This window comes from Numida meleagris, chromosome Z (assembly GCF_002078875.1).
Source record: "Numida meleagris isolate 19003 breed g44 Domestic line chromosome Z, NumMel1.0, whole genome shotgun sequence".
Classification (NCBI taxonomy): domain Eukaryota; kingdom Metazoa; phylum Chordata; class Aves; order Galliformes; family Numididae; genus Numida; species Numida meleagris.
Window position 1 is genome coordinate 13,930,742 of NC_034438.1, and position 27,780 is coordinate 13,958,521.

The 27,780-nt window shown below is 39.6% G+C and overlaps 2 protein-coding genes across 2 annotated transcripts; both read right to left on the bottom strand.

Moving 5' to 3' along the window:
- Positions 406–12,838, bottom strand: TMEM267 (transmembrane protein 267). The gene is made up of 5 exons (XM_021380922.1): positions 12,652–12,838; positions 12,271–12,405; positions 11,059–11,197; positions 8,724–9,108; positions 406–1,807 (listed from the first exon to the last, which is right to left on the bottom strand). The coding sequence occupies exons 4-5, from the start codon at positions 9,045–9,047 to the stop codon at positions 1,472–1,474; spliced, it is 660 nt and encodes a 219-aa protein (XP_021236597.1). The 5' UTR covers positions 9,048–9,108; positions 11,059–11,197; positions 12,271–12,405; positions 12,652–12,838; the 3' UTR covers positions 406–1,471.
- CZH5orf34 (chromosome Z C5orf34 homolog) lies at positions 13,305–26,253 on the bottom strand. The gene is made up of 12 exons (XM_021380911.1): positions 26,005–26,253; positions 25,647–25,736; positions 22,052–22,698; positions 21,354–21,455; positions 19,962–20,085; positions 18,240–18,331; positions 17,943–18,012; positions 17,485–17,655; positions 16,351–16,439; positions 15,494–15,586; positions 14,651–14,691; positions 13,305–13,919 (listed from the first exon to the last, which is right to left on the bottom strand). The coding sequence occupies exons 1-12, from the start codon at positions 26,197–26,199 to the stop codon at positions 13,735–13,737; spliced, it is 1,899 nt and encodes a 632-aa protein (XP_021236586.1). The 5' UTR covers positions 26,200–26,253; the 3' UTR covers positions 13,305–13,734.

Below are 27,780 nucleotides of genomic sequence, written 5' to 3' on the forward strand. Positions count from 1 at the left end.
CTGGAACTGCATGACCTTTGAGGTCCCTTCTAACCCAAGACATTCTATGATTCTATGATTGAGGTCTCCACAGAGCCCTGTCTTCTACAAGCTAAACAAGCACAGCTCCCTCAGCCTTTCTTCAAAGGAAAAGTGCTCCAGCCCTCTGATCATCTTTGTGACCCTACTATGGACCTGCTCCAACAGCTCCAGATCATTCTTGTGCTGGGGGCCCCAGGCCTGGACGCAGTACTCCAGATGGGGCCTCTCAAGGGCAGAGCAGAGGGGGGCAATCACCTCCCTCTTCCTGCTGGCCACCCCTCTGTTGATGCAGCCTAGGATACTGTTGGCCTCTCAGCTGCAAGGACACTCTGCTGATTCATGTCCAGCTTCTTGTCCACAAGGAAGCCCAAGTCCTTCCAAAAAAACCTTTTTCTTTGAGACATTTTTTATTAAAAAAACTTTTACTTGGAATAGCTCACAGCGTCAAGTTATGAACCTGCTACATAATCATAGGCAGTGCTACCAACCTGCAACACGCTCATATTTTTCTTTAAGAAACTTATTCATGAGGAAATTTCTATTTCAGCATAATAATGCATTTTATTTTGCAGTAAGGCTGATACTGCACCTAACGGGAAATGCTGTACAGTAGTAGGGTCTTTAATCAAAATTTGAAGCAATTTTTATTTTCTTACAACTTCCAGAATCTTCCCTAGAGCTTATGTTTTACTGTAATAAACAAGCTTGCCTTTACATACTCCTTATTTACTAAAATTCCGCACCTCCAATTTAAATATTCATAATTAATATATTTTAAATTAAGCACTTCAGTTGACACACCAAATAATGTAACCAAATTGTCTTCTCCTTTTCTAATCATTAGCCAGTAACTGCCTGCAAACTAGGTACCAAGCAACTCCAGTGGGACAGAATTTAGTATAAACACTGTACTATAATAGTGTTCAAAGAGGTGTAAACCAACAGTTCCATATTTTGAAATACAAATAGCATTTCTTTTAAAACTGCAGAATACAACAGCCCAGCAGGAAAACAAATAACTTACTTCAAAAGCCTAACTGGTGCTTTTCAGAAGTGCGACAAACTACTAAATTCAAGTACTTGGCATTGATATAGTACATTTTTAAAGTGCTATACAAATGCTATCTAGATGAAATGGAGGCAGACTCCAAATCCAGAATGTATGGTGATCAGATGAATGGCACCAGCAAAATATAATGTAATTAGAACAGTGAGACTAAGTACTTTATGAATCAGTTAGCTATATATGGACCAGATAATTTACAAGGGGAATGTACAGATATGAAATGTTAATACCATTTATGGAATAGGTTACTGTGGTCACAAGGATTTGACATAAGAGCGTAACTGGCTTCAAATGCCTGACTTGGAATTCACAGGGAACATAAGGAAATCATTCCAGTGACAAGTCTGTTTCAAGTGTGTTACAGAAGACTAAGATACATCATCCTTACACGTCAATGTGGATTCCATGTTTTATAGACATTAATTCTCTTGTTCCTGTTAAATACATAACAAATGAGCATAGATGAGGTAAAGATGCTGTAATTGCCACATAGAGCCAATATGGCAAAGGAGGAGTTTTTCCAAAGGGGCAGATCCAGAGGCCATGACGAATCCCGTCACGGACATGATGAGAAGTCCAGGATATAAACAACATCCAAGGAAGAAAGCACCATGAGTCCTTAAGCCTGAAAAGGTGCATAATAAGCTTTAATGTCAGAGTCACAACAGGAATCACAGTAGAACAATGAAGAAGTGGTCTCCGGGGAAGACTCAGAGCAGCCTGCAGAAAAGAAGAACATAATCGGCAACAAGCACAATCATGACAAGAAAGAAAGATTTTACATGTGTTTACATGTGTAGCACCATCTGGCTAAGTGGAAGTGCAAAGAGAAACATAGCATTTCTTTCTACTGTGGTTCATCAAAATCAACAACATGAACAGTAAGGTAAGAGCTGCATACTGTGCTATCAATAGCAGGGCTGAGGGTGCTGGGACAAGCTCTTCTCTGTTGTTTGAATCATACGTCCTACTGAGCAGTACTAATGGAAACAGAGGAAGGGAGAGGTATGAGGTACGGCTGTCATTTAGTCACATGGCATACTAGAACCTGCACAGTAGGCTGCACTGATTATAAGTACTTAATAAAAAGGAAAACAACTATACAGTACACTTGAAATATTTAATGTTATCTATTGGTATTTATTTTCAAGAACACATCCTGTATTACATTTCATTTACTACCTGTAAAGTTCTAGTTGGACTATATCTAATAGAGCCGTAATTTCCAATACAATCAAAAATATTACATATTATTAGTTAGTTATTATTAGTTACATATATTTCATTTGCCTTGACGCAGTATTCTTCATGGGCAGGGAAATGGCACAATCAATCAGAATCTAATAAGTGAATCATTTCTGATTTTAATTAACAGTTTGTTTAATGTTAATTCAGGTGAAAGCCTGATACTGGGTTTTAATTAAGACAAATGTCTAGCTAGTGGGAGTACAAACTACAGAAGATATTAAATTTAGCAGTTTTAAGAAATGATAACTACAAATTGAAAATGTTCTTGAGACAATACTATGGATGTACTTACTAGCAAGAGTTATAACCACTTCCACAAACTCAAAGGACACCAAAAAAAGTTTTGAATTTCAGAAACAAGTAAGTTGATTCTTTTTTGTACACAAGAGTACAAAAAAAAAGAGTACACAAGTACTTGTACAAGAGAAATGATAGCATTTTACTGAAATGTTGGTTAAGATGACAGGACTAAAAAGTTCACAAATACAAAACAGAACAACAACAACAAAAAACATCTCAACCTTTTAATTACCAGGGTATAGACCCAAATTCTTTAAGTTGGTACAATGGGTATATTTTCTACAAATTTATTTTTGTTTCATGTAAGCAGACTGTTAAGAGATTAAAGTGAAACAATCTTGTGATGGGGAAACTATTTATCACCTATCCTACAAAGACTGTCAGATTTTTGTTACTAAATGAAAACCCCTGTTTTGTAATTGCAGTGCAGTCATTAGCCTACCAAAATGCTCTTGCTGAAGTTCCCAGAGAAGAAGAGTCTGTTTCCCTTTGTTTCTTTTCCCATGAAGAAACGCTGAGGGAGCTGAGCTTATTCAGCTTGGAGAAGGCTCTGGGGTGACCTCCTTGCAGCCCTCCTGTATTTAAAGGGAGCTAACAAACAGGAGGAAGACTGACTTTTTACATAGACAGACAGCGATAGGACAAGGCAAAACATTTTTAAGCTAAAAGAAAAGAGATTCAGAGTAAATGTTAGGAGGAAACTTTACTCAGAAGGTGGTGAGGCACAGGCTGGCCTGTGCTGTGGATACCCCTCCCTTGGAGTTGTACAAAGCCACACTGGATGGGGCCCTGGGCAGCCTGAGCTGGTGGGTGGCAGCTCAGGTGGATGTTCTTTATGGTCCCTTCCACCCCAAGCCATTTTGTGATTCTGTGCTTTTACATTAACATCCTTGACTTCCTAGGCCCAGGAAGGAGAGAGGTGTCGTTCTGTTTGGCAATATAAGCTATTGTACTTTTTCTCCTACCAGTCAATTTAGTTGGCCACATATTTAAAAAAACATTAGCACATGCCTTTTCTACATTAACACCCCTGGAAAAATAGAACATCACAATGTAAGCAGATTGAGGGAGATGTCTACCAGGAGAGAGACTGGGCTGCAGCTGCAAATGGAAGCTATTCACAACACAAATGACCTTTTTCATATGCCTAACATTCAACTAGTTGCAAAATCTTCCTGAAGGTACTGCTATCCCAGACCCTCTCACAGCCACAGTGAGGTGGAGACAGGAGGCTGAAAGCACATGCAGAAGAACTCAAGGAAACTCCACTTTAATGCACAAGAGGATAGCACTGAATTTATGTAACAGCATGGGCTTCAGCACTCATATTCTGTGATTCTTCACAAGCCTGAGGTCATTAGTATTGAGTCCACATCTCACTGTGCGCGCGCAAATCTTATCCTCCAATTCCAGAAATGATCCACTGCAGCCCCGATTAAGTCAGCAGTGGCTTAATAAACATCTCTGTTATGTATGTTTGCCAGTACAAATGCCTTTGTGTCACCAGCTGCATTCTCTACACTTTCACAAGCTGGTAATTTTTAATTAGCAAGCTAGCAATTTCCACACATCTATTCTGCAACACGAGTGTTTGGACTACCATACAAGGGGAGACTTCTCATGCAAGTCATGCCTATATCACATTTAGCCCATTGTGTCACCCTAGTTTATCAGCAAAGCTGAACACAACGGCAGGTTCAGTTATTCTCAGACTTTTGTACCTTTGTGCGCAATTATACAGAGTGAAAATTACCTGGAATACGCTGAAGTACAAGTTCTAAGAAGTGAAGTCTTTGTAGACTTCACACTTATTGCTAAAGACAACATGGGCAAAAGGTCACACCAAACGTTACTTGTTGCACAAGTATTTATCAGAGTATCAAGTATAAATCATATGAATACCACAGGTGACTATTTACCCTGAATACTCCAGAAAAAATAATGATAAAGCAATAGCAAAACAGTTCACCCAACAAGCTGTGTCAGCAGGAGCAAGAGGAGGAGGCTGAAGGTAGCAACTCACAGCAGATGGTAATACTGCCTTATGCTGCACAGAATTACTTAAAAAAAGTAACCCATCATCAGATTTAATTATGATGATTAAGAGCTTTAAAATAAATGGTGAATAATAATGTGAAAGATACTACTGTTGTTATAAATTAGTAATAGTGGTGTGGTTACTTAACTAGATTTCTTAATTTATTAGTTCCTTAGTAATGTATTGCTTAAGTAATGCTGTAGTCTCATAAATCAGTTACTCTCAATCCAGAAATACGAAGAGTGTGACTGGAACTTCCACATGAATAGTAAAAAGGCATTCCATGAAGTAATGACCTATACAGGCAATAGTCTGAAATTATGACACAAAACAGAAAGTGGTATGATATTAAGCTGTGGAAAGAAAAATCACATATTAAAAATCAAGTTTAGCTCGTCAGGCAGAAAAGTTTACGAGGATGACATCAGATCACTAACTAAAAAGACTGCTGGTAGTATAAGACGACATAAAACCTGTAAGAGAATTTTTATTTTTAAAAAGACTGAACTGCAAGTGATAGTAAAAGGAATTCATCTAGGCTACCTGGCTCAAATCTATGCTGTTTTTGTTAAAATACTGTATGTAGTTTGGGACAGGATCCTTAATTTAGGCAGTCAGTAATTCAGAGGAGACCAGATAAATGGCAGAAGGCTTAGAAAACATAAATCCAGGCCCATCAGCTTTGTTTTGTGAGTTACTTAGTTAAGAAACTTGTCGCAAAGCATTATGTTTTTCAAGTTGTAAGAATAACGCTGTTACTGTAAGGGCCTACAGACTTACAAAGGATACAGCTTAGAGGTGAAACATCCTTTATTAGCCCAATTAACATATGCAGCAAGGAAGAGTTAAGTGGGCAAGTGACTGTGACAAGGCCTTTGGTCATCTTGCCTTCTTACTTTCAGCTACGCAAGTGCGGCTACTCAAGGGCTATTCTTCTGCCTGCATTATCTGTAATTTGTAAAAAATTTTTGGAAAGAGCATAGCAACCAGACATTTCTCCCAGAAAGGCCTTAAAAAAAACAAACAAACAAGATCTAACCATCCAACATCAGTAATTTAAGCTGAATATTAGAAAAAAAAATATCTACCTGTTTGGAAATTGAAAAAATACAGGAAGAAATTAACTCATGAGATTCCAATAATTTACTCTGGGATACACAAGTATTCTCCATCACAGAAAGTGTGAGCATATTTTAACTTGCCTCACTGAAGGCAGTAAGCAGACAGGTGACCTCACAGTTCTATGATGTAACACCCTATTTTCTAAACCAGCACTGGCAGAGAGTGTCATCTAGTGGTCATTACTAAGAAAAAGTACCAATGCTAATCTCTACCACCAGAAAAAGCAGCATAAATATTTAAAAAATACTTAACAACTAGTCTAAAAACACACATTACTTGTGTTTATTGAATTGAAAATAAGAAAAACGCATGAGAATAATTAGGTTTAACTGCTGTAATAAACCATTACAGGACTCATTAATCAAATGAACCTTCCTTTTTTTTTTAATTTTTTTTTACAGTTTTTCAGTTTTATAGTATTTCCATATACTAAAAGTACAGAAAAGGGGAGAACTAGTGACTACCTAAGAAAGAACATCATCATGCAACAGTAAATACTGGGGGCCAACGATGTGGACAGCAGCTATGCAGAAAAGGGCCTGGGGTCCTTGTAGATTCTGAGCTGGACACCAGCAAGCAGTTTGTCCTTACCACAAAGAAAGCTCATGGTGTCTTGAGCTCTAGAAGGAGGAACACTGCCAGCAGGTCGAGTGAGGTTACTCTATCCAGTTCTGGGCTCCCCAGTACAAGGGAGCGATGGAGCTATGGGAGACTGAATCCAGTAAAGGGCTGCTAAGATAATAAAGGAAAAATCTCCCTCATGAGGAAAGGCTGAGAAAGCTGGGACTGTTCAGTCTGGAGAAGAACAGGTTCATGGGAGGCAGATCTCAGCAAGTGCTACAAATATCTGAAGGAGGGTCACACAGAGGATGGAGCCAGTGTCTTTTCAGTGGTGCTCAGCACCAGGACAAGAGGCAACAGGCACAAAATGGAACACAGGAGGTTCCATCAGCATAACAGGAAGCATTTCTGTGCTGTGCTAGTGACAGATCACTGACACAAGCTGCCTAGAGGCCATGGAGTCTCTTCCTTGGAGATCTTTGAAAGCCAGCTGGACACGGTCCTGGGAGCCTGATCCGGAATGGCCCCAACTGAGCAGGGAACCAGCTCTGGAGCAGCCACACAGAACCAAAGGCAGCTTGCCACCTCAGTCATTCTGAGATTCTGTGAAAACGCCCACTTTGACAAAGAGAAAGGGAGAACTGATCATATTAAAAGGTCTACCAAACTCACCAATGAGAACAAGTCTTTTGCTTACAACAAATACTGATACTGTAAGCAAACAAAAAAAGACATGTTTTTCCACTGGAAGTCTAGTTTTTACATCCCAGCTATAACCAATAATGCTTCTTGCATACATGTGTCTCCTACACATTAGAAAAGGTAAACCATTTTGTGCTGTTGCTCTTTAATTAAAGCACAGAGTCTTTCTTCCATCTCTTTCCTTTCTCATCTGCCTCTACTTGCTTTGTGTTATTTCCTCTGCTATCCATAAGAATAATTTAATACTACTCTAAGCAAAGAGGAGGAAAAAAAAGAAGGCAAGACAGTCAATCAATTAAGCTTCACACTGGTTGACTGGACAACTGCTTCCTCTTTTGTGCAAAGTAGCATGTATCAATACCCACGCTACGAACATCAGCTCACGGTGCGAGGACTTGTGCTGCTGAGCACAGCTGACTCCTGGTAACAAGCAGCAAAGCGGCATGGCTTCAGCTGCGGGGACCGTGAGCCTGCTGTAGGCAAGATACGTCTGGCTGTGCTAGGAGATCTAGAGGGCAGCGCTGAGAGGTGCAGCCAGATCAGGCACTGCTGGACATCCTGGGCTCTGTCAGTGCTCAGAGAACATACAGAACAGATTGATGTTTTCTAGGAAAGCTGGGAGTACGTGCCTGAAGCACACAAGATTAGGGAATGGAAACAGGACACACTCAAAACACTGGAAAACAACTGGAAAATCTGGTAATAGTAATCTGGTAATATTAATTCTACTGAGAAACTGTGTCCTAAAAGGCAGTTCTGCAAATGGATGATGGTCACACATGTTCACTAGCAGGAGTCAATTCATTTTTCTCCTTTTTATGAACAAGTTTGGCACTTTCTTGATTCTCTTTTACAAGCAACTGCATTTAAGGCCAAACTCAGACTGCTTTTTTGAAGATGAACAGGTCATGTACTGCTGGCTTGTGGGAAAAATGTTTAGAGATGACTAAAACCAAATATACCACTTCTCAGTTACGATTAGTTGAATGAAATAGAACACAGAATGATACAGTAGTTTGAGTTGAAAGGGACCCTTAAAGGTCATCTAAGCCAATGCCCCTGCAATGAACAGGCACATCCACAGCCAGATCAGTCCACTCAGAGCCCCGCTCACCCTGACCTTGGATGTCTCCAGGGACAGGGCACCCACCACCTTTTTAGACAACCTGTTCCAGTGCTTCACAACCCTCCCTGTAAAACACTTAATCTTCTGTTTAGAGAGTTCCCAGAAGATTCAGAGCAAGATACATTCTGGAAGCTGCTATTCCATATCTGGTAAAGGACAGCTCAGCAGCTGGACAATCTTCTTTCCAGATCTCTACTTCTTATTGTAGAATGAAATGGAATAACCCACTTTATACACAAAGCATGTACGGCAGCACTTACCTGCTTAACTTGGGTAACAAAACACCTAAGTGATACACATAGGATATTGTGTTAACGATGCTTCCAGAACACTTTTTTTTAAGAGGCTTTTAAAGGGCAGAATTTAACTTAGCATTTCTTTGTTTTAAAATCATTATCAATTATATAAAAATATAAATTCCCATATATCTTTTAAAAAATTACCTGACTGTGTTATCACTGAAACCTTTTTTTGTTTAGGATACAGTAGAACAATAAAGTAAACAAAGAAAATATGCATTCATCAATCCATTCACTTACCTTTAATGACAGGGAGCCAGCAAGTAAGAAGTGGTCGACGTCAATGACAGAGGCAAGGAAGCCAGCCAGTGTAACTTCAGTGAAGTCACTTTTCTTCCTGAGTCCAATCACTATGGCCCAGGACCACATTCCTAGTACACCATGCACTGCATTATCAGACAAGGCTCGGAGCCAGTCATTCTGCTGAATGAAGGAAAACTGCAGAAGCCTGTCTGCTACAAAGCAGAATATTCCCAAACCTAGACTAGAAATGACTGAAGCTGCACTGAAAGTCTGGAGAAGAGCATGGGCCTTTTCAGTCTCAGATGCCATGGCAAAAACCATGTGACAGCACACAAAATGTCATCAGGGTATACACTGTGCATTGTCCTATGTATCTTCAGTTCTGTAGATGTCAGAAAGAACATAGCATTAAAGAGAAAAAAATCCATTAGCACAAAGCATTTGTCATCACAGCTAAAATGAGCATAAGAAAAATTCAATGTTCACATTTAATATTCCTAGAGAATCTTTCATTTCAGCTAAGGAAATCCACGTGACAGCTCTGAATTAAAATGCTTGTCCTGCTCCAATCAGAACATGCACCTTTGTAACAGAGGTAGCCCTCACTCTGCTTCCTGAAATCTTCAGTTTCACAAAATAACTGGAGTCACATCTATGATATCAGAATGAACATATCTCAAGATTCCTCCTGGTCTTAAAATACAAGTTATTACCAGATTGAATACTTTCCATTATAGCAACAGAAGAAAAGATTCAGTTTTGAGGATTCCTAGGACTGATGCTCAACAGTCTCAAATTTCTCCATGCCACGGGTGTTAAAACAGAGTTTCTAAACTGAAACCTAAACCGCTATTTTCATTTACATACTCTGTAAAGGTATTTATTATCACATTTATCTTGGAGACTGGCAATTAGAAAAAGCATTAAGGAAACCAGAACAACTAAAATAACTTTATCAAAAAAAACTAATAAAAACTATCATAAACACCAAGACAGCACCATTCAATCAACCCACAATGACCTCTTACAGAACAAAACTACATCTGCTTTTCATGAACATGGTGACCCAGCAGCTGCTACTTCTAGGCCTCACCTACTATTTCCTACATTACCTTTGTATCAGCTCTTTAACTAAAGAAATAAAAAAAAAGAAATAAACTAATCCCAGTAATGTTATTTTTCAAAAGTTGACCACTCTAACGTGAAAATACAGGCACTGCTTGTAGTATTAATAATCACTTAAAAGTCCTTAAATAATATTTATGCTCTGTATTTCTTATGAAACCCTGTTATGATTTGTATGGGGTGATTTCTCAGAAATCCCTGCCCTTAAGTAACCACTTGACACCTCACAAGAAATTTCAAGCGGATTCCAAGGTCCAAAAGACCCCTGCCCCACAGAGACACAGGCACCACATACCTGGATTATAAAGACAGAGTACTTATTTCTGTAACAACATTAAAAAGAAGAAGCACTTGGAAAAAGAAAAATCCTCATATAAAAGATGCCCTCCGTAGCTTTGTTGTGTTAAACAGGTACTGAATAGAGATTTTAAAGCACAGCATCAATTCGGACCATCTATTATGCTCTTCTGTGTTTCTGGGCAGCCCTGGAGACTGAGCACAGTTTCCATGCACACATCCTAAGAGGCTGCTATTTCTGTGAGATGCATTAAATCTTGCTCACCTTCTTACTGTTGCACCAGATAAATTTTTATTCTAAAAAGGCTTTTCCTGAATGTACCAGACCTCCTTTAAAAACAAATTTAAAAATGAATACTTCTAACAATGTTGACAGACAGTATTTTGTGATTTTAAACACATTACTAGTCATAAGCCCGGAAACACAAAACATTTTTTCTGGCTTATTTACATGCCTGTTTATTGTAGAATTATCCACAAGGCATGAATGACATTGATCTTCATAGAAAAAAAGCACACCAAACCGTTTATTTGGAAAAGGTTAATAAAAGCAAAGAACATATGAATAATACATGGACTTTGCATAACATGAAAAAAAGCGGGTGGAGTTTAGAGCCTGTTAACCATGACTGCGCTGTGCCTCTTCCGAATAAACATGCAGACACAAAATACTTCCTGAAACACTGCAACTGTTATTTTTTGGAGAGAGATTTATAATATAATCTACATTTCTGAATAAATTCCATTTTAAGAAACAAAGAGCAATAGCCCTCCAAAAGTTTATTCTGCACAACCACCATGTCAAACTGGATTAACATTGTCATGAAATTTCTCTAAGAAACCAGACTGCGAAGAACTGTTGCAGCACCACATCCATAAACATCATGCCAGTATTCAGAGACAAACTCACCCCGGGCCTCAGAGAACACATTTTTGCAGTTGCCTATTTCCAGCAGAAAATGTGGTCTATGCCACAGAGCTGAGTGTCTCTGCTTGCTGAATCCAGCTGGTTCCAATGCAGGAAAGACGGAAAACAGTTTCTTCCACGCCTAAGTAAAACCAACCAGACACTGAAAGCACTGATGCTGCACAAAGCGCTACATGAAAGAACAACAGTAAAAGTACAAAGGGCCTCCCCTTCAGATTACCCACAGCCAAGTGTATGTCTGTAGCAAAACCACCCTTTCTAAATAGCCTCTGCCACCTCTTACAGATGAAAACGACTGCACCCTGTGGAAAAAAATCACGCTGCATCCCAGGTACAAAAGCAGAAGCATAAATATAGGTCAGCAGTAAAATCTGACCAGAAAAATCAAAGTTCTCTTCAATCTAAATAACCTCTGAAATTATATATCTAACATATAACTAGATTTTTTTTTGTCTGAAGAAAAATGATTTTCAGACTTTGCAAAACATTGCAACAAAATGTCATAGATTCTTCTGTACTGCAAATCTCAGAAAGCACAGTTACGGCGTGTACATTCTTCTTAAAACAAAAAGTGTGAAACTGATGCATCATACCAGAATATCTAGGAAGATGACTTCCCAGCTGAAGCCTGTGAGTGGTCAGCCCAGTTAACCATGCTGAAGACCTAGGCTGGCTCTGCGTAAAACACACACACGGCTGCCACACAGTGCTGCTCAGAGCCGTCACTTCTCATCACATTTTTATAGGCGATAAAGTATTCATCATAACCTCTGCCTATACAGCCAAAATGAACTACCCACTGTAAATTTAATGTCATTTGAGGAAATTAGAAAAGAAAATAACAAATGCACTGCTGTCACTGTGAATTACTGACAGAAATAGATATTCCTATCAAAGCTGCAAAAATGCATTTGGGAAAAATCTGACTCAAAGATGTCTTTCAGCTCACAGGGTAGAGCAAAATAATCCAACGGCCAAAACCAGCATTTAGAAATACTATCACTCCCCAAATTTTTTGCTCCAATCTAGCAAGATGTTGTTGAATATATGGATGGGTATAGGTCAGGAATGCATAAAATTCTGTTTTTTATACAAGAAGCCAAAAGACCACGGGGATCTCTTGTAATTCTACAGCCCTCCTGAAAACATTATTTGATATTAATTTGTATGAAAAACTTTGTAACATGTAATTACCCTTTAAGACACAAGCTCAAACCGTGAATGCGACGTGTCCTGGCACAGCAGCAGACGGGAGCAGCCAGCAACCCGTGACGGCTCATAACGCAAACACGCCGGGTCCGGTCCTCAACGCCTAGCGCGGTCAGAGGGCTGAGGGAGGGCAAAGAGAAAAGCGGACAAAGGCACACACGGCGTCAGCAGACGAACTGAATTAAAGCCACAAAGAAACAGTAGCACCGTGCGCAGCTAATTCAATTTAATACTAAAACACATCCCGTCTGCGTAACTGAGCAGAGCGGTGAGGACAAGCATGCGGCAGACGGGGCAGTTCCGGAGAGCAGCAGCAGCTCCCGTCTTTAGCTAAGCGCGTTCCGCGTTTCCGCGCAGCGCACGCACCTCGCCCTCCGCCATCGGGAGCTACCGACGCAGCCGCCTCGCGGGCAACAGCGGAGCGCCGCCGACAGCAACGCGGCACGGCCGCCTTCACGCGCGGCACCGCGGCGCGGTTCCGGCGCTGGGACCGGACCGGACGCTCTCAGCGCCCCACCCCGGCGAGCACCGGCTCCGGTCCGAGCGCTACGTACGCGGCCCCGCCCTCCGCCGCCGCACCCCAACGCCGGGCTGCGGGGGCCGGCCCGTACGGGGCGCAACGCGCCCCAGCCGCACAGCGGGCGGCGGAGGAAGCCCGGCCTCCCGCGGAGCCAGCGGCCGGCCCGGCGGGATCTTGGCTCTGCGGGCCGTGAGGGACGCGTGCGGCGGGAAGCCGCGCGCCGCGCCGCGCCCCGTCCCGGCCGCCCCCGGCGCTCACCTGAGGAGCTGCGGCCGCCCGCGGCTCGCCCGGCCCCGCCTCGCCGCCGCCACGCGGGCGCGGGGCGAGGAGGCATGCGTGGCCGCGGAGCACGCCGGGAGCGCGGTTCGAGAGCGGCGGCTCCCCCCGCCTGGTCGTGCCCCGCGGCGGGGTGAGGGGAGGGGGGCGACGGCAGCGGGTGTTGCGTATTCCCAACGAGATTAAATACAACACCGCAAGAAAAACAACAGCGAAAGGCCGGTGCTTTATCACTCGGGATAGCGTGCACTACTTTGAACACGCATTTTATTAGAAAACAACAAATAGGAATCGTTTGGGCAACTTTCTACTCTATTCAATACTTAACTGCTTGGTACAAACTTCTGAACAAAAGGATGCTTTTACCGTTAAAACTGCCCATCCTCGCCCACCATCATTTGAGCAACTTCTAGCAAGTCCATCGCACAATGAAGTGAGACGATCCAAGCGGACGTTCAGTACAGTCACACACCTAAAACGAGCACTGTCAGACCTGCCCTGTCACCTTTACCCAGCTGTGCCCCACCACTCTGCCTGATCCCACCTACCCATGCCACAGCACACAGTGCAGGTCGGGCCGTGCTGTAAGATGCCACAGCCCCATCCTTCACACACGCTGGGACAGCGCTTGGGTAGGCACACACTGAAGGCCTTCACCTCCCTGCACGAGCAAGAAGAGATTCAATGTCCTGAATTACTCTAGAGGTATTTTGCAGAGCCTCCAAAATGTGTCCTTCGCTGATTTCTTCAGGATCGCTCCCACTTTCTGGTTTTTTGACAGATAGATTGTTCTTTGCAGTGGATGTCCTTTCCAGAACATTGCTGTTATCCAAAAAAACTAGCATTTGTTTGTTAAGAAAAATTCAGTCTTCCGCCAATACTGATAAAAAAAAATGCTTTTCTGTATTTTAACCATCATTCTGCATTACAGAGGCTCACATTTTATACCACAGTAGTTACATAAAACTAAAAAACAAGTACATTAAAATGTCTATAACACTTCTAGAGAACATCATTAACTAAGGCCTCTATTTACCTGACAGTTACTTTAAAAAGGAAACGTTTGATGTCAGAATGGAGTTTCACAGCATTAACTTTCATAGTAGTAAAATAAACCACCGGCAAAAAAAGAAGTATACAATGGCTTTCAGCAAATTAACCACTGCATGCTTTTTTGAGCTGGCTGGACAATCCTCAGGTAGTTGATAAGCAGGATGATATCTCACTGCAGCAAACCAAGAGGCAAATGCATCCTCCCTCCCTCAAGAACAGATTAGCAGATGATTTTACCCAAATGGATGGAATACCCATTACTGGATTTCCCCCTTTTTACTTTTACTTTTGTTTTGTACTGTGTCACTATTTTTGTTCCCAGTGCTGTTGTACAAAGATTGGACAACATAAATGAGAAATGTGACTTCAGAAGGTAATTTTAGGAAGCAAGTAAAGCAATAAAAGGAGGTGAGAACAGAACAGAGAGACTCTGATGTTCTAAAAAGGCAGCTCTGAATATAGATGAACTTTGTATGAGTGTGAACATGAAAATCCTCATAGCTTTCAAAAGGATACAGTTAAATCGCTGTATTTTTTCAAGCTCAGCATCAGCAGACCTGTCCAAGAAAACAAAGGTTATCATTTACAATATTATCTAAAAAGCTTCTCAGCCATATTTTTGTACGTCAGATTTTAATAGTTTCTCAGAAATACTGAAAAAATAGAGAATTTCAAGTGAAAAAAAAACAACAAAAAACGTATTTTTTTCTTCCTAGTTAATATCAATCACTAATTCCAAAAAATCAGGGCTCAGCTCTAAAGAGTCTCCTTCCTGTATGTATGTACAAACACAGCTATGTATTGTTTTATCAGCTACTTTATCTGCTCTAATATGAATAACAATTGCAAATGTAATCGGTTTCAATTATCACATTTGTAATACATGATTATGTTGTATATTATGCCAGTTGTCCTTTGGCCAATTATATTATATATTATAAAGGACAAATATATTAGCAAAAGATCCAGATGTCATATAAAAGTTCAAAATATTACTTTGGACAGGTTGGTGTTCTGTTAAAAGATGCCTTTCTCAGTCCTGAATCTCGTTTTCACCTTGTAAGATATTACTTTGGTAACATGATTCTTTCTTTGGCAGAGTAACCATCATTCTGATTTTTAAGTAAGGCAGGAATGAAACACCATGGAATGAAACACTCTTACCTAGTTCCATCTAGAACTCAACTTCTGTACATTTTAAATATTGAAAGAAAAATACAAAACCACACAAAATAAATGGGTTTACAGTTTTCACTTCAGGTTCTTAGGAAATGCAGTCTATAAAATTCAGAGTTCATAGTCTTACTGTTTTATTCTTAGTGTTATTTATAGTCATTTATTTAGCATAAAAATGAGTACCAGTTTTCTGCAGTTACAGTGTGTGTCGTACATTCAGGAGTCTCCTTGCTTTCATTCAAACTTCTGCACCATTCTATTACTGTTCTGATGTACCTATGTTAACATGAAATTTGACAAAAAGTAGTAGTTACTTAGATGAGAAATACAAACTGTACTAATTCAAGCTACATCCCCCACTCTGCAAAAAAGGTATTAAGCAATAAACATGGATTTGAAAAAAAAAAAGCCATAACTGAAAATCTAGCTTTTTCTCTCATTCTTTGCCATTTTTTGATTTCCATTTTTTTCAAGAATATCCTTAGTATTTAAATCTATGCAGTTAGAGGAAATTGTAACAAAGCCATCTGATTTGTAATGAATAATGTACAAATGTTAATTTGTGTGTGTGAATATCAGCTTGCTAAAATGCAGTGCAGTAAGCTTCTGATACTTCTCATAATGAGGCTGTAAACAGAGCAAGTGGGTTAGAGAAAGCAGTATGTAGGCAGAGGTCAGTATCTGTAATAAAGCAAAAACTGGATAAAATGCTGCTCCAGCTCTATATGCCAGCTTTATACAGCACAAAGATTTTTTAATTTTGCTTACCCACTGATTTAAGTGCCAAGTTGTAGCTCTAGTTTGAGGTTTTATTTTTTTTAAAGATATTACGCTTCTGTAACAATAATACTGGAATGACTGTATACAGTGATCCTGAGTCATACAGGTCTCAAATCTTTGCCAGATATGCGTTATTTATCATTACGTATTCGGGCATGTTTTCCCCCCATGTATTTCCAGTAACTACCATTTCTTTATATAAAAGGGTTTGCTAAAAACTTTTTAAATATCTCACTTTAAACTGTTTAAATTACTTATACCTTTCATAGATTCCAGGATGCCTTATTTGGATTAGCTGCTGTACCCCATCAGGAGTAGTTAATTTACACCAGCCTACATCTTCATTTACCTTAGGAAAGAAAATAATTATGCTGCAGTCTGAAGAGAAAGGACAGTAATACCATTTCCTATTTTAATTATTAACTATATGTGAACATTCCTCTTTAAAATTTGAAGTGTGTTTTTTGCTAAGGACAGGATTTCTTATAGTCTGCTATCACAAACATGGGGGAAGGAGGAAGAAAAACCCGCCATGACCCAACACTGTTTTTGAGCTGCTTAAGAACAAATTATTTCTAAAAGTGTGCAGGAATGTTTCCAGAACTGTAGTATTTTCAGTTCTTCCTACTTTCATCACTACTGAGTGTAAAGACTTGAGCTCGATCACATCATACAGTTATTGCTCTTTTGGCAAGCTGAGTATCATATTTATTTTGTTTGTAATAGACACATCCTCAGGCACTTTAACATCTTTTTCTGGTTAGTCATCTCAGAGTAAAAGCAAAGACACGGAAGCCAAAAGTCTTAGCAGGCAACTTTGAATCCTACTGTGACATCACTTTCTCTGCAGTGCTATTTTATATTTCACCACTCTGTAGCGTAAAAGTCAACATAATTTTTTACTTCAATGTTAAATAGATTTAAAATTTTATGAAGAAGCATGTAGACTCATATCCACAAAATTGCTCCTCTGAGTGTTTTTTTCACTATCCATTTGCCTAATTATAGATAATTTGAAATATCGACAATAACAAAAAAAAAAGGGGGGGGAAACACACTCCCATTTTTCACCAATTTGAGCAACCTCTTAAAAGGATAAAATTTCACTTATCTCTTAGGCACAAGCCATTTATTAGAATATTCTTCCTCCTCAGTTTCTGAGTAAAATACTGACAATACATGGTGGCATCTCCACATAGTTCATATGTCTACTATACCAGCTTGAGAGTAAGCCATAGCAGAAAATTGCGCCTAATTATGACTCTCTCAAAAGACCTCAGTTTGTATTTCATAGACATCAGATCTTTTTTCTTTTTTTTCTTCCCATTTGTTTCATAATTACCATTTTAAATGAAGATTTTTAAGAATAGTTATTTCTCTAACCCCTGAGTTACCTGAATCTTTGTACAGCAAGAGCTGAAATCCCAGACCATATTCAAGGATATCCCATCCCAAAAAACAGCATGGACTTTATGGTCTGAGTATACAAGAAGTCTTCCTACGCCGGGAATAACCTTCTCATCCAGCAAAACTGGCAACATTTCTCGTCCATCTGTCTCAGGTACCTAGAGCCAAACAAATACATTAAAAAAAACGAGGAGAGGTCACTTACATCATTAAAGCTGTTTGTATCTATCTCAGATTTTCATGTTTTACTAGACAACACGCATCTGTCTTTATCAGGTAATTGCTTTCTGCTTCACCAATACAAATCAACACTGCATGCCTCTGGTTCCCAAATCTTTTATTCTTTGTTTACAGGATCTGATCACCACTATTCCCTCTAGACTAGGTCCTGTACCCCATATAGTCACCTTTGTAACACAAAAAGATTTATAAATCAGCTACATACCACTTTCCAGCAGCAGAAATGATAGTTATGAATTAATGACAGTTTAGTCTTGTAGCAGTACTGAAGCATTCTGAGGAAGAAAAAAACCATAAAATATTAAGCATTTTGTTCTTACTGTAGTATGTCCTCCACAGTTGTGACTTTCATTCTGTAAGTTACAGATGTTTTCTTTGCTATTATAAACTTATTTAATTTTTACACTTAATGTCCAAGTATGTATTACATGTCATTTTAATTATTGTCGTCTCAAAGTCAGAGGAATTAATGTATCAAAGATAAATGAGAAAAATAACTTACTTGGTTGCTTCAGTAATAACGGAAGATATAGAGTACTGACTTCCTGGTACATCAGGAGGTAGACTATTTACTGAATACATCTTTTCTTCTCTCTGCAGTAAAGAGCAGAGAGTTATTTATAGAGGCACTGTAGCATGGAAAGAGTATTTATAAGTTTGAAAGATAAGCAGCTATAATCACAGTCAAATTTGTCCCAGAAGACAGACAGTTATTTCATTGAAGAGTTTAAAAAAAAAAGAAAGAAGGAAAAAGACCACAACCCCATGGTATCCTTTAAGTCTAGTTCTGTATGAAGTCACATTCACAGTTTCCATGCACTCAGTAGGGACCAAGAAGTTCTTTTATCAGAGAGGACGCAGACTGTAAGTTAATTACTAAGTTCTACTACAAGTTAGAGGCTAGCTTCAAAGGACATTAATCCTTAGTGTTGCTTTAAAAATGCAAACACCCAAACTTAAGGACAGAAGAAAAAATACTTAAATGTGCATTTGTATTTAATAAACGGAGGAAAAAATCAAACGATAAAGTTAAGAAAGAGAAGTGGAACAAAAGCCATGCTAAAGAAACTTGAAAACAATGAAGGATTTCTGTTATTATGCTTATAGAAGCTTTTTGGTCATACATAACATACTAATCAACACTTGATTTTTTTTTCTGTCTCCCTCTTCACCTAATTAAGAAGGCTATAGCAGTAAGCATGGCTACTGCTGAGACCAAACATTATGTTGTGGGTCAGAAGAGATTAAAGGATTGTTACATCTCCTTCCTGACTTTCAAATATTTTCTGACCCTACTAGGAAAGAGGACCACATGTCACCATGTGTAGACTGACTTACAGACATCCTCTTCAGTAAAGTGCCACAGTTCTCCCTTATTTTCCAAGAAGTCTCCTTACCATGCTGCTCAGATTTCAATATTGCTCTTAAAATGCGTATTTTTTTCCAAACAGATCTCGCTCAGCAGGATTACAACATATAAGGGTGGTAGAATGGTAAGTCTGCATGTTCATAAAGATATATCCTCACCATACAGACTCCTTCACTTGCCCAAACATTAATTAGAGTGTCTCAACTGCTGATTTAAGTATTGTCCATTTTTCTCCAGCACAGGAACTCCAACATGAAAACAGCAGCTTACGATGTTTCTATTTATCTTTGCAGCTACATGCAATACATTACATTAAGCACTGCATAAGTGCCTCAGAGTATCTGCTCTGGAAAACTTAACAACAGACAATCAGGGCAGCCATAGAAAGGCAAAACCATTCCTCTAACACGGAACAACTGGTCTTTGGCAAGGACTGAACAGAACCACAAAGTGTTTGACTCTAAATAGTACACTACTGCAAGAAAGAAAATGCTTAACATATTTTAACTTTAAAAAGATTGAACTCTAATCAATATTAGGTTAAAAAGCAAACTCACTGATATTAGTGAAAAGTGGATATTATAGAATCTCATTACAATGCTTATTTGAGCTTGTGAAATAAATATTACAATGCTAGAGATTTTAAAAATTCTGTCTACAACCTATGAAAATACATTCTGAAACAGAAGGAGTAATCTAATTCTTTTTATGACAGATTGCTTGATTCATTTATTACAGCAATCACCTGAACAACAATGTAGGGTTTTCACTATAGACTTCATATCCTAATGTCTTAAAGCAAAGATGCTAAACTGAAGGAATTCACAACATAGTTTTAAACAGTTTTATTTCTACCTTTTTTATTCCTTTCTGCATTGCATAATGTACAAAGTAGTTTCCCAAAAAATCTCCTTCTGACTTGAAAAGTGATTCATCACCAGGATAAATTTCTGTGATGTTTCTTCTGCCATGGATAAATCTAAGAGAAAAAAACAGATTTTCAACAAATACTTAAAGTACTCCAACAACAGAAAATAGAGGTTTGTACACTTCAAAAAACATTTCCAAAATTTTTCTATTGTTCCTGAAACAGTAAGGCATACCAATTGTTTATACTAGACAGTTGATGAGCATTACCAGGCTCTATTTTCATGGGCTGGAGATGGGGACAGGATTAGGTTGTTCAAACAAACTAAACAGAGCTTTTTGGGTTGAGGTATCTCACACGAGTTTCTCACTGTCCATGCCACTGGCCCCAAAACACAGGAATGCCAGACAGAAACTATGTTCTTTCTGTTGGACCAGCTCCACCTAGTGTACACAGGAAAAAAGACCTGTATTGCATGGAATGCTTTCCAAACAACCTCGAATCTTCGTTTACATTGCACCTATTTTTTACTGAGATCACCAGTGTTTTTCTTGTGATTATATGATATTTTGGAGCCTAAAACTTATTTAGTGATCCAGTTCTGCAACTATGAGGTCAGATGCCTGGATTTCAGTAATGGAACTTTAAATCTAGGAATTAAAGGGACTTGTAAGACTTCCAAGGAAATGAATTATAGTACTGATAAAGCTGATAAATATTTTGTTCAGGAGAGATCAAAATTTAGGAATTACAATGAAGATAAAAAAAAGAGCATAGGGAGAAAGATTAAAGCTTTATGGCTTTTTAAATTTTGATAGCAACTGTAGCACTTTCAAAGTTTGTATAGCAGTCTTGAAAAGCTTATTTTACAAAAATTCTTATTTTAAAAAAAAAAAACAAACGACAAAATCAAAACCACATGGACTAACTGATTTGTAGGAAAACGTAGAATTCAGCTCCCTGTAACACAGGAGTAGCATAGGTCACCAAGACAGCCGTTTATAAAACGTGAAGACTTTAGCATCAAGACGAGTGCTGTAATTTGCAAAGAAATCAAGCACTGCAATTGCCAGTGAAGTCTGAGGCAGTTACAGCTGTTCAGTTAAGCCTATAAGAAATTAGATCACTTCTTCAGAAGCCACAAATATTATTTCAAACTCTTTGTTTTAGGCATACCTACTTTCAGACCTGGAACTATACTGTACTAGAAAATGTGAAGCAAATTTGAAGTTCAGTGTACAAATAGCAGAAATGAACAGAACCTTTCATAAAGATAGTACACCATTTATCAAAGAGTTGCAAAGGAATGAAGAATGACATTTCATCTTAAAGTTTAATTCCCATACAAATGAAGATGAAAAGGAGGACATCCTTCATACCTATAAAAAATACCCTTGCACCACACAATTTGAATTAGCTGAGGGTATGGATACTTCTCAGAATCTTGATTCTTTTGTAGAAAGAAATCACAGAAACTCCACCTGTAAAAAATACAGTAAAAGCTGCAGTAAAATTGAACATTTCTTTTTTTTGCTGGTAATAATTTCTATATCCTAAATAGAAATATGTTTCTATATCAAGACAGATACATGCACATCTATTAAAAAAAATAGACCATGCACTTCAATGTCCTTTGGATCCTTAGTTACGCATGTTAGATACTAAATTTTATTTCTTGAGCCTACAATAAAATTTTCAATTGTTTTTAGCAGTGCTGACAGAGAATATATGTCACTGGCTCACTTCAGAAGAATTACCTTCTCAAAAATGAGAAAAAACAAATAAGCAAAAAAACCTCAGACACAACACAGTGTTGTTTTCAGTACTCTCTTTTTCATGTATAAAGCAGGTGAGAAAATGTATTTTTCCCTCTGCACTAATTACTCTTTAGTCATTACAGAAAGCAGAATGTTTGTTTGACAAATTTAATGTTTTAAGAAGTTCCTAAAAAAATAAGGTACAGTGGTATGTTTTTTATTTCTTATAGCTAGAAATCAGTTGCTTTGCTAAAGGATGAAATTCATAATTGTAGAACTGTAAACATATGTTACTAATGAAGACAAACAGTATAAGTTACCTATGTAAATGTGGTGCTCTGCAGCTAAGCGGCAAAGCTGCAGGCAAACGAGACACTGCTTCGTATGTTTTGGGGTCTGTTAAAACATCTGCTCCTACAGATGCATGGTTATTTTCCTCACATGTCTTCAATACGTTCTTAACAGTATGTAAGCTGTAGCACATTAATGCCAATGACAAAGGGTATTTCCATTCTTCTGGGCACGAGGAAACAGACCAGCGCTGTGTAACCCATGTGTATTCAGAAGAACAATTTGTATGAAACAAAGGAACTCCATCTCTGTCCCTCTGGTTGTTTGGTTTGGTTGCTTCTCTGTCTTTACCTTCAGCACGATCATCTTTATTGTTTTTATTATCAATTCTCATTTGTTCTGATGACATTCCTGGAACAGAATTTTTACTTGATTTTCCATACTGATCTTCTGTTTTATAGTTGCTGTTCTTTGGAGAGGAGTGTGAGGACGCTGCAGATGATTGGCTCACTTTACATAAGAACTCCACAGTAAATTCTTGCTGCAATTCTGACAGGTAAAGGTGGGCATAACCATCTGCTGATGAGATCTTCACACTGCCGTTCTTTATGCATCTTGTCAGATCAGCCGTAACAGGGTCAGGCCATCTAACTTCTAAGATATCACTGAAAAGAATCTAATATAAGGCAAAGGATTGGAATGTGCTGTAAGATAAAATTGACATTACTTGCCAGAAGTTGCAATGGAGCAATTATGATTTTTTTAAAATAATTCAGTCCTTCTGCAAGCTAATGTATGGCAAGAAATTTTACTCTGTATTTATTTGTGTACATGAACTCAGAATATCTATCTTTTGTATCATTTTCCTTCTGTTCCAACAGGATTCTATCTTGCAATAAGCTTGTAATTTAAGATCCATTCACACAAACTAGAAAGATTAATGACCAACTGACCAGGTACAACTACCCACTAACAGCAGATATTTCTATTTCAAACTGCTTCTTGAGGAATACTTAAGTTACACAGCTATTGCTGAGACGTGGATAGGATGTACTTCTGAAGAACTTGAAATATAATGAAGGTTTTAGACTCTTACAGCATTTGGGAAGCCTCAAAAGAATAGCCTCATCTTACTCCAGTGATATTCTAGTGCAGCTTCCAGCTTCAGTTAGTAGTTTTGTCCAAAAGAAAAGTGAAACATTTTCACAGTATGTGCCCTTGTGCTATCCTTTCTACAAAGATGAAGCAGATGAGTCTCAAAAATTATTCCAAACAAACAGTGCATCTACCTCAACCCCCAGATTACAGCTTTGTCCAAAGAGGTGACACAATTAGATACAATTTAGAAAATACACTAATTACACTCTGAAAACAGAAAATTCTGTCCAGATAGAGTGCTTTTCTAGTCATATGCAAGTTCTCCCCTAAAAGGACATATTTTCCTTTGCCAGTCCTTATGACTGTCACTGCACTGGAAATATTTAGTCTGATCACAGGATCCTAAACTAAAAAAGAATTGGAAACCCTCTCACATTCTGAAAAATACTTCAGCAGAAGAATATTCATGCTTCTTATCATTTGTTTTATTTCAATTTGATTAGCTTTGCCTCACTTGACTACCCTGGTTTTGGCTGGGACAAAGGTAACTTTCTTCCTAGGAGATGGTGTGGAGCCGTGTTTTGGATTTAGGATAAGAACACAGTTGATCCCACCATGATGTGTTAGCTGTTGCTGAGTGGTGCTTACACAGAGCCAAGGATATTTCAGCTTCTCAAACTGTTCAGCCAGTGAAGGGCTGGCAATGCATGAGGAGCTGAGAGGGAGCCAGAGACAGGGTCCTCTGCTAGGGGACTAGGTGGCATCAGTCAGCAGTCAGCAAGTAACTGCATTATGCACCACTTGCTTTGTAGATTTTTTAATCCTCTCACAATCTTTTATTTCCTAGCAAGCTGTCTTTCCCTCAGACCATGAGTTTTACCTTTCCCCCTCTGCCATTCTCTCCCTCATCCCCTTGTGGGGAGCAGTCAGCAAATGGCTGCACGGTGCTGAGCTGCCTGCGGGGTTAAGCCACAATACTCATCTTAAATCACACCAGGATCATACATCAGCCCAGCACTGGAAAAGCACAGAGCCCATTAAACATGAAACATGGAAACATGAGTGTACTAGCAAGGTGAGAAATAAGGTATTTTGGACACTAAAGATGAAAACTAGTTGCAAAGAATTGCAAAAAAGGATCTGCCCTCAGAAAATCAGGTGACTTCTCAATAAGGCGGCAGATAAAAATTCAGTGGAGCTAAATGTAATGCAGTATAAATGAGATAGCAATCCTAACTTTACATACAAAACCATGGGCTCTGACCTGACTGTTACCACCAGGAATTAGATGTTGCTGTAATGATCGACAATTACATGAACGCATATTCTTTGACAGCAGTATACTGAATGTTAGAAATTTCTACAAAAGGAACTAGAGTATATTTATGGTTAACGTGCATGTTCATGCTTAAGTGCAGCTCTAAACAGTCCTCACAAATGATAGAATATCCTTTGTCAAGCTTCCCAGAGATGTGGATAGCAATTGCTGCCAAAAACAGCCTGAGAGAGCTATATTGTTTGAATTTAAGCATAAATGAAGTAAAACAATGCAACTGTAGCTGCATTTTTGTACTGAGCAGCCCAGCAAAAATACTACTGCACTGCCAGCAACAGACCACAGGCCTTCTGCTAACTACACTTCACGCTAATTTGCACAAGGCCTTGGTTGGCCTATTTAGGCCAGTGACCCCTTGTTATGAGACCTTGCTGTGAGTACATGGCAGTTGGTAACTGCTATCTCTTATTATTCTGTACAGCTTATGTGTGGGAAACAGCAAAGGCCTTGAAGACATGCACTAGTTGAAAGCAGAGGCCACAGAACAATAACTGATGATAAGTCAGTGGTCACTGAGCAAGTGCTATCTCCTGAACTACAAAAATATTACTCTTGCCTTAAGAAGAACAGCAGTAGCTAAACCAAGAGAGAAAAAGCACAGCAGCAAATAAGGCAGGTGTGGCTCTGGAAAGCTATTCTTCTGCATCCTGAAGCAGGAACAATTGGAAACTGAGTGGAAAGTCAGCCATCTTCTATGAGAAGCTGAGCCTGGGGAAGGTGGGAGGTCACCCACTGCTGCACACCATGGAGCATCAGTGCGTGCACGGTGCACACCTGGAAGGAGAGGTAAGGACGGACAGGGAATTATGACAGGATGACGCAGCTGACAGCCCTTCAGAAAACGGTATTTCAATGGATTTTACCTGGACAATTTTTCATGACAGGAAAGTAACAATATAGAAGATAGTTCATGATATCAGATGCTAAATATTTGGGGTTTTAGAGCAAGTAAAATCTGTGCTGTTCAGCTACAAAGGATGCGCAGGGCAAAGTACAGAGTAAAATTTACAGCTATTACTTAAAACATCTGTATTCCAACCAAGTTAGCAACACAAGAACCAGACCGCACAGACTGCACCAGACTGAGTCCCACAAAGACCCGTACCCATACTGGTGTATGGAGTTAGGTGAGCACTGCTTGTCACAGCTGGGGAAGGTCAGTTTAGAGGCGTTACGTGTGTAGAACTTACGCTTTTTCTTTCAGGGGATATAATACGAGAAGGTAAATACGGCCGAGAAGAAAACGTGTTCCGGAAATCGAGAGCTCGTAGAATTTGCTCCTAATTAAATAAGACAACAAAAATAAAACTGTAGCATCACCCACTATCCTACGCAGCCAAAGCCCTTCGGCAGAGCACACGCTCTCCCTTTCCAGGGCAGAGTTACGAGCAGCTCTCAGAGGGCCAGCAGTGCGGCCGCCCTGCGGCACCGTACCCCCCACAGGAACATGGCTTCCTCGGCAGGCACTCGCTGCCTCCGCAGCCGGCGGACAGCTTTTTTACCTGCCTAGCCCTCCCCGAGGGCCGGAGACCCCCGGCCGCCACGTACCCTGTAGGCACTGAGGACGAAGGGGACCCGCTGGCGAGTGCTCTCCGCCGGCTGCAGGGGGTGGGCAGCGGCGGGCAGCGCCTCTTCGTACAAGTACTCGGATCCGCAGGGGGACAGCAGCAGGCGAGCCCCGCCCGCGTAGTGCACCTCCACAGAGTCGTCCCCGTAGAGCACCATGAGCTGCTCCGCGGCCATGGCCCAGGCCTGCGCGGGGCGGCGGGAGCGGGAGGCGGGCGGAGGGACGGGGGGCGGGCCGCCGAGCAGCGCCCTCCTTCCCACGGCACGCGTTTCGGAGATAGTGGCCTGTGAGCGCTGAAATTCAATTCTACGATTCTGTTTGTGCCAGAGGAGGTTTAGGTTGCATGTCAGGAGAAACTTCTTTACAGAAGGGGTTGTTAAGCACTGGAACAGGCTCCCCAAGGAGGTGGCTGAGTCACCATCCGTGAATGTGTTTAAAAACCGTTTGGATGTGGTGCTCAGGGACATGATTTAGCAGTGGGTTGTTAGAGTTAGGGTAGTATGGTTAGGTTGCAGTTGGACTTGATGATCTTTAAGGTCTTTTCCAACCCGAGAAATTCTATGATTCTGTGATTCTAGTTCTGGTTAGTCTTTATTCAGATTTTATCTGTTAAAAATACAAATAATGGTACATCTCTCATATTTTAAATTTATTGAAGAATTTATGCCAGCATAATTTTTTGCTGGCACCTTCAATGCTAAGGTCACAACACAAATAACTGTGGGAGTAGGTCTACTTCAGCAAACGGAAGTAGTTCTACTTCAGCAAAGTGAAGTAGAGGTGGCATCAGCAGTTCAGGAGGTACAAATATACAGTATCATTTTTATTCTTCTAGAGTATCATTTTTCTGTACCTCTATCAACTGTTAGGATCTATAACTGAGATGATTTGAACTATAATTGTGTCAAAAAGAAGCAAAGTTGCAAACTTGAGCTATTACTGATTGAGTAAATGAGTTCTCTGTAGGAAAGAGAAAGGCAGAACACGATGATATGGAAATACTGGTCCCAAGAGAAATAAAAATAACAATGCAGAGCAAGTGTCAGAGAAGCTCAGTGCCACAGCGGATGTCATTAAAAAATAATTCTAACTGTGCATAATCATTGATACCTGTCCTACTTGATCCAGACTTCTTTCTGTAGTTCTACAATTACCGTTAAAAGCAAAATTAAAAAACCTAGTGATCACATTTTTCTAATAAAAAAAAAAGTAGATCAGCAGCAAAAGTTCTTAGTAGAAAGAACATTACTGAGAAAGTTTCTGAGTATGAAACTTATTCAACAGCAAATTGCATGCAAAGCAACACATCTTGCAGCCCTGTATTAAATGACTTTAAGCAACGTGAGATCTAGTATTAAATTATTTTCGTTGAATCACAAAAATCACTCTTTGTCAAGAGTGGCAAATATTGTGCACACTTTCTGTGGTGTGAAGTTAACTGGTTGGTCACAAGAGGAATTTGAATTCCAAAGAACATTTCTTATCAGAACCATACATAAAAAGTTGGCTTTGCTTCTCCCCTGACGTTTCCGCACTACTGTAACTTCATTGGCTTAGCATTGTGTCACAAAGAAAGCATGTTTTTCAAGAGTTATTCACCTGCAAGGTGATGTTTAGAAGCTTACAGATAAAAAGCACTTTTACACAGTGCACTATTTGTAAATGTTGAAGCATAGGTGAAATCATCTTTAAACTCCTGGAGGCTCACCTCTGTGATACACAGAGCTACTGGCTGTTAAAAAGCGGGCAGATAAGTA